This window comes from Brachyhypopomus gauderio, chromosome 18 (assembly GCF_052324685.1).
Source record: "Brachyhypopomus gauderio isolate BG-103 chromosome 18, BGAUD_0.2, whole genome shotgun sequence".
Taxonomy (NCBI): Eukaryota; Metazoa; Chordata; class Actinopteri; order Gymnotiformes; family Hypopomidae; genus Brachyhypopomus; species Brachyhypopomus gauderio.
Window position 1 is genome coordinate 18,861,601 of NC_135228.1, and position 7,170 is coordinate 18,868,770.

General features: G+C 58.8%; 1 protein-coding gene across 8 annotated transcripts in view; it reads right to left on the reverse strand.

Moving 5' to 3' along the window:
* Positions 1-7,170, reverse strand: part of tnksa (tankyrase, TRF1-interacting ankyrin-related ADP-ribose polymerase a) — a 72,318-nt gene that overhangs the window by 1,812 nt on the left and 63,336 nt on the right. For 6 of the 8 annotated variants that reach the window (XM_076980842.1, XM_076980846.1, XM_076980844.1 and 3 more), the window contains 9 exons: positions 4,703-4,812; positions 3,927-4,115; positions 3,603-3,840; positions 3,434-3,516; positions 1,927-2,047; positions 1,536-1,825; positions 1,203-1,308; positions 450-636; positions 198-354 (listed from right to left, as the gene is read on the reverse strand). In XM_076980842.1, the coding sequence (XP_076836957.1) occupies positions 198-354; positions 450-636; positions 1,203-1,308; positions 1,536-1,825; positions 1,927-2,047; positions 3,434-3,516; positions 3,603-3,840; positions 3,927-4,115; positions 4,703-4,812 (1,481 nt within the window). The remainder of the gene's footprint in view (positions 1-197; positions 355-449; positions 637-1,202; positions 1,309-1,535; positions 1,826-1,926; positions 2,048-3,433; positions 3,517-3,602; positions 3,841-3,926; positions 4,116-4,702; positions 4,813-7,170) is intronic. The other 2 variants (XM_076980845.1, XM_076980848.1) reach the window with 1 other exon arrangement.

Consider the following 7,170-nt stretch of genomic DNA (forward strand, 5'->3'; position numbering starts at 1 on the left):
TAAATATTTACATTTAACAGATGCTCTGATCTAGAGAGACTTGGTAACATAGTAACAACTTTAGTTAGTTACAACATATAAATGGCTTAAATCATACAAGGAGAACTACAAAACAACGCTGAGACACACAAGCCACCATCATCAGCTGTAGCTCTGTTTGCTTAGCCTGCCTTAAAACGTCACGGTGGAAGCCTCACCTGTTCTCCTCGGTAGATGACGTACTCGGCGTAGGCCAGGCCGTTGACGCTGGGCCGCCCGATGACCGAGTGGTGTCCCGGAGGGGCGTGGGCCATCTTCATGGCGCTGAACTGGAGGAACGACTTGCCCAGGGTCACACGGCAGAACAGCATCTGTCTGGAGTCACAGCGCCACAACATCACCAGAGCGCCACAGTGCCACCCGCTGGACGTAACGCTGCGGTGCAAGCCCGAGCCCGGGCGAGCCGGTACCTGTGGCAGACGTAGCAGGAGCGGTCCTTGTGGGCCGGGCAGCCCGTCCCGCCGCCGATCCCGTAGACGTACTGGTTGCTCTTGGAGGAGTTCTCCGCAAAATAGATGCCTGCGCCGAACATGCCCCCGATGTAGGCGTGTCTCTCGTCGAAGCCTTTGTGGATGATGGCGTTAATGAAGGGAGAACCTGTGGGGGGGGGCAAAGGGGGGGCAGGTTTGAGTGAAGGAGCAGGTGACGAGGAGGAAGAGAAAAGGGCACAACGTCTGTGAGGAAGACACACAGCAGGAGTCTGCTAGCGGGGGTGTGATGCGGAGCTGCAGGGGGGGTGAGGGGCGGAGCTGCAGGGGGGTGAGGGGCGGAGCTGCAGGGGGGTGAGGGGCGGAGCTGCAGGGGGGTGAGGGGCGGAGCTGCGGGGGGGTGAGGGACGGAGCTGCGGGGGGGGGGGGGGGGCGGAGCTGCAGGGGGTGAGGGGCGGGGCTGCGGGAGGGTGAGGGGCGGAGCTGCGGGGGGGTGAGGGACGGAGCTGCGGGGGGGTGAGGGGCGGAGCTGCGGGGGGGTGAGGGGCAGAGCTGCGGGAGGGTGAGGGGCGGAGCTGCGGGAGGGTGAGGGGCGGAGCTGCGGGGGGGGTGAGGGGCGGAGCTGCGGGGGGGTGAGGGGCGGAGCTGCGGGAGGGTGAGGGGCGGAGCTGCGGGAGGGTGAGGGGCGGAGCTGCGGGGGAGTGAGGGGCGGGGCTACATGTGCTGTGAGCGTACCGTGGAACAACATGCGCTCGTTATGGTGGTTGTGGTTCTCGTCTGCGATCTCCTTCTGCCTGTGTGCATATCTCTCACGCAGCTTCTTATTCACCACCTTCTGGATCTACACACACACACACACACACACACACACACACACACACACACACACACACACACACACACACACACACACACACACACACACACACACACACACACACACACACACACACACACACACACACAAAGGCTCAGACACAAGCCGCCTGTCAGCGATGCCTGGAGCCCCCACACCTGATGGAGCTTGGTGCATGTTTGGTCTTGCGCAGCCCCAGGTTGAGCTCTTACCTTCAGGATGTTGTACCTGCTGAAGACTCCCCCTGCATTGCCCCCATCCCTGTGCTCCCTGATGGTGCTCTGCAGCTGAAACACACACACACACACACCCAAAAGGGCTTTCAAACATGGACTGCAGGGTACGTGAGAGCAGCTGTAGCTGTTGGAGGCGTGAGCAGGTGTAGCTCCACTCGCCCCCCTCACCTCCTCCTCCACCGACTGAAACTCCTTATCATCGGGGGCCAGGTCCACCAGGATGGTGCCCTGACTCGCACAGTGGAACGTCAGGTACGGATTGGCACCTGCCATGGTGGACACACACACACACACACACACACACGCTCGTTTCAGTGGTTCCTGCAGTGGTGTGTGAGCGGGTCGGGTCTGAGCGGGCCCAGCTGACCTTGCTGGCCTCCCAACAGTCTCTCGATGCCCTTGATGAGTTTGTGGCGGTGGCCGTAGGCGTTGATGCCGATCTCCTTCAGCTCCTCGTGGCCCATGTCAGCCAGCACGTCCAGGGTGATCTACGCAGGGAACGCACAGCCAATCAGAACAAGCCCAGCCACTGTCCTGTCAAAGTCCATGACCCCGACCTGCACGCAACCACAAAAACCTCCTACAAAAGATGATCAACTCGCAGATTATGGGCCAAGTATTAGAACGTATGACTCAGAACACATTCCTTAATCATAGCCAGCTCAATATAAAAACTTCTCCCACACACACACACACACACACACACACACACACACAGAGCTGGTAATGGCTGCTGTAGTCAGGGATGAGAGTGTGTAGGCGTGTGCAGACGGAAGAGGAGATGTGTGGAGGCAGATGAGGTAGCAGCAGGAGGCTAATGCCCCCCTCCCTCCTGTAGTGCTGCTATTCACCCAGCACCCCGAGCTGTCAGTCTGCATGGCTCTCCCTCACACACTTCCTATTTCAATGGCCCATTTATTGATGGTGGAGTACGGCCATGATGGGGCTGCCACAGGCCGTTAGCCCTGGAGCGCTCGGCCTGCTCCCTGCTCCTCCTCACTCAGCAGGGGCAGACGCCCACACGCCCCAGGCACCGGCCCGCTACAAACCCAAAGGCCTGCTGAAGGCAGAGGCAGAGCCATGCAGAGGTGTGTGTGTGTGTGTGTACTGATGATGTCTGAGCAGTGAACTGAGACTCCCAGCAAAAAGGTTCTCTCTGACTAAATGCTGCTCCTTCACTCCTCTGGAGTCATGAGAGACACACACACACACACACACACACACACACACACAGAGAGAGAGACACACACACACAAAGAGGGAGAGAAAGATACAAGGAGAGAGAGAGAGAAAGAAAGAAAGCAAGGGAAATGGCAGGGAAAAAATCCAGAAAAAAGGGAGAGAGAGAGAGAGAGAGAGAGAGAGAGAGAGAGAGAGAGATAGAGAGAGAGAGAGAGAGAGAGAGAGAGAGAGAGAGAGAGAGAGAGGGGAGGAGGGAGCCCTAAACGCTGCGATGAAAGCCAGTGTCCCAATCAGAGCCCCTCCAGCTGCCCCACTAACGCGGCGCTCTCAGGCCACTGCAGGGGCCTCCGCCTCTTCATCTATGTGGAAATGAGCAGGCGCCCCCCCCGCCACCCCCACTGCTCCTCACACACACAGGAGGAAGAGGAGGCTCAGGGCGATGATGATCAGCCCTCCGCCCAGCAAGACAACAGCAGCATGGGCCCATCAATCAAAGTAAGGGAGTAGGGGTCAGCTTACTCGGCTCCCCACACACACACACACACACACACACACACACACACACACACGGTTCAAAGGACAGAGAGATGAAGCAGGGCTCCAGTGCAGGAAGAGGGGGCGTGGTATGGCTGTGAAGGGAGTGGGGGGCGTGGACAGCCACGCCCGTGATGTCATGACATTAGCACTGTCACCTGTTCCCGCTCGAAAATGTCCCGCAGGTGCTCCAACCCCAGACTCTTCAGGAACTGACTGATGTTCATGTCCAGAATGGTGACTACAAACAGAGAAAAACCAACAAAAGCTGTTTTAGAACTAGCCTTCCACAGTGTGTGTGTGTGTGTGTGTGTAGGCCGCACTCACTCTCTCCCTCTTTCCTCTCTGTGCCGGCGGCCCCGTCGGCGGGCCCCGGTGCGGCGCTGGCCCCCAGCTCCCCCAGGGGTCCGGCCAGGTTGTCGATGCTGGAGGCGGCGGACAGGCAGGAGGGCGTGGAGGCGGGCGAGACGACGGCCGCGCTCACCACCGTGGCCTGGGGCTTGAAGCAGCTGGGCAGGGCGTCGGGGGGCATGGCGTCCATCAGCAGAGCCCGGATGTCGTCCGCCTGTGCGACACACACCCGGGACGTTCACGCCACACACTCCCGACTCTCTCTACCGCTCCATCTCTCTGGCTCGCTCTGGTATTTACCGTGGCGAGATCCAGCGGCGTCTGGCCCTCCTGGTTCTTCATGGTCGGGTCGGCGCCGTGGGCCAGCAGCAGGGCGCAGAGCTGCGTGCGGCCCTTCTGCGCGGCCTCGTGCAGCGGCGTGAAGGCCCACTTGTCCGTGGCGTTCACGCACGTGTTGTACTTGATGAGCAGGGCTGCTATGTCCACGTGCTGTGGGGAGACGAGCACGTGAGTTACTACAGACTCTAATCACAGCTGCTCATAACAAATCACTCTTCACTCTCAACTAACGGCACAAACCAGTTTAGATGTTCAGCACATTATTCTAAACATTTTTTTTGTACATTGTTAGTGATATTTCAGAATATGTTTCAGATTTGTGACGGCGAGCAGTTCTGTGGGAAGGTGGATGGTGCAAGGGCTGATGGGATGCCTGCTTGTCCGAGTCATTATGCTGTTCTGTTCTGTGTGGATCTGCCATCTGTGTTGGCTGAGCAGTACCAGCCCCAACACATGCAGGTCTATGTGGCTATGTGGGAACACACACCAGGCCAATGTGAGCCAGGGTTGTGGGCCCCTCCCAAAAGGCCTTTTCCAGCCAATCAAGTGCCCCGGGCTGTCCTAACAGCTTAGACGCAGGCACCGACAGGCGGGCGGGCCTGCAGCTGTAGCTGGGCCCCGCTGGGCAGTGTCATTAATGCAGTGGCAGCACACACCCACAGGCCGCCTCCTGGAGCCCCGCCTCCTCGAGCTCCGCCCCCTCTGTGGTCACCTGCTGTTGTGATTTGACACTCACCCCCGTAGGAGGCGGCGTTGTGGAGAGGGATGAGGCCGCCCTTGTCCTGCGCGTTCACGTCTGCTCCGTGCTCCAGCAGGTACTCCGCCACCTCCAGGTTGTTGTAGCCCGCTGTGGAGGGAAACGCAGGGGCGCACGTGACACACGTGGCAGGAACACGCAGGGGCGCACGTCACACACGTGGCAGGAACACGCAGGGGCGCACGTGGCCCAAACACGCAGGGGTGCACGTCACACACGTGGCAGGAACACGCAGGGGCGCACGTCACACACGTGGCCCGAACACGCAGGGGCGCACGTGACCACACGTGGCAGGAACACGCAGGGGCGCACGTGGCCCAAACACGCAGGGGTGCACGTCACACACGTGGCAGGAACACGCAGGGAGCGCACGTCACACACGTGGCAGGAACACGCAGGGGGCGCACGTCACACACATGGCCCGAACACGCAGGGGCGCACGTGACACACGTGGCAGGAACACGCAGGGGCGCACGTCACACACGTGGCAGGAACATGCAGGGGCGCACGTCACACACGTGGCAGGAACACGCAGGGGCGCACGTCACACACATGGCGCCGAACACGCAGGGGCGCACGTGACACACGTGGCAGGAACACGCAGGGGCGCACGTCACACACGTGGCAGGAACACGCAGGGGCGCACGTCACACACGTGGCAGGAACACGCAGGGGCGCACGTCACACACGTGGCAGGAACACGCAGGGGCGCACGTCACACACGTGGCAGGAACACGCAGGGGCGCACGTCACACACGTGGGCCCGAACACGCAGGGGTGGGCAGTGGCGACGGAGGCATGAAAACCGCAGGGAGAGCCTGGCCTTCACGTCAAAGCCCCTGGTGCTTGCAGGACTCCCACTAATTAACAACATCACAGTGTGGGAATACAGCCGCTGCATGGCCTGAACTGTGAGTGCTCACATGCACACTCGCGCTGGCCAACACACGTGCTGGCTAACTCACGCCCCGCCCCTCCTCCCTCTCACAGAGTTCTCGGCTCTTTTCTCTTCACGCCACTTGTGATTGTGCGGGGGAAGCAGCGTTACGGGGCGCTGCGCTCTCATTAAGGGAGAGGCGCGAGTTTTCGCTCCCCCTTTCACCAGCGAACACGACGTGACTGGACACCGCGTCTCCATCGCTCTCGCTGTTCCACACTGCTGCAACACCGCCACCCGCGTCCACGCCGCTGTGCCCACGTCTGTCTGCCCCCGGGGGGCCGAGCGAGGGCATCACGCCCACCCAGCAGCACCCAGACGTGGTGCGGGGGACGGGAAATTCAAGCTCTGCACTCGTGAAAGCCCCTACGACTGATGAACTGACTGGCTTTAGTGGCCAAGCTCTACTGGGAGAATTACGTGTGTCTCCTCCCCATGTGCGCTCAGTAACACACACACACACACACACACACACACACACACACACACACACACACACACACACACACACACACACACACACACACACGTGCAGAGACACATGATCCAGACAGCTCTCTGAACTGCATACATTGCAGTGGGGACACAACACCATCTACTAGCTTGCACAATGCACGGAGCTCATTTTCATCAGTTCATGACCTTCATTTCTTCATCTCTACTCCAAGGAAGAGGAGGAGGATTGTGTTGTTTAGTAAATGCCATGGAAAAATCCCAAGTGCCAAGGTCACAAGGGCAAACTGTACACCAATGAGACTCCGAAATGTAATTTGTTTCATAATCTGCTTATCATGGGAGGAAAAAAAATGTTTGCTCTACATACTGCTTTAAAATCAGATGCTCTTTCCAGAAAAAAACAAAACAAAAACAAAACATATCGATCCTGCATACTGATGAAATGCTCAGTGCAAGTGAATTAAAAACAGCCAGACAGTAATGCGTTTATGTGAATAACCAGCAGCAAAAAGAAATTTCTGTCTGCAGCTGGATTAAAGAGGCATATTGATTAATATGGACACCAGTTCAAAGTGGCTAGAAGCAGCACTGCAGCACAGAGCTGGTGGAGGTTCCTGCTCTCAAACAGGCAGCACAGAGCTGGTGGAGGTTCCTGCTCACACAGGCAGCACAGAGCTGGTGGAGGTTCCTGCTCACACAGGCAGCACAGAGCTGGTGGAGGTTCCTGCTCACACAGGCAGCACAGAGCTGGTGGTGGTTCCTGCTCACACAGGCAGCACAGAGCTGGTGGAGGTTCCTGCTCACACAGGCAGGCACAGAGCTGGTGGAGGTTCCTGCTCACACAGGCAGCACAGAGCTGGTGGTGGTTCCTGCTCACACAGGCAGCACAGAGCTGGTGGAGGTTCCTGCTCTCAAACAGGCAGCACAGAGCTGGTGGAGGTTCCTGCTCACACAGGCAGCACAGAGCTGGTGGAGGTTCCTGCTCACACAGGCAGCACAGAGCTGGTGGAGGTTCCTGCTCACACAGGCAGCACAGAGCTGGTGGAGGTTCCTGC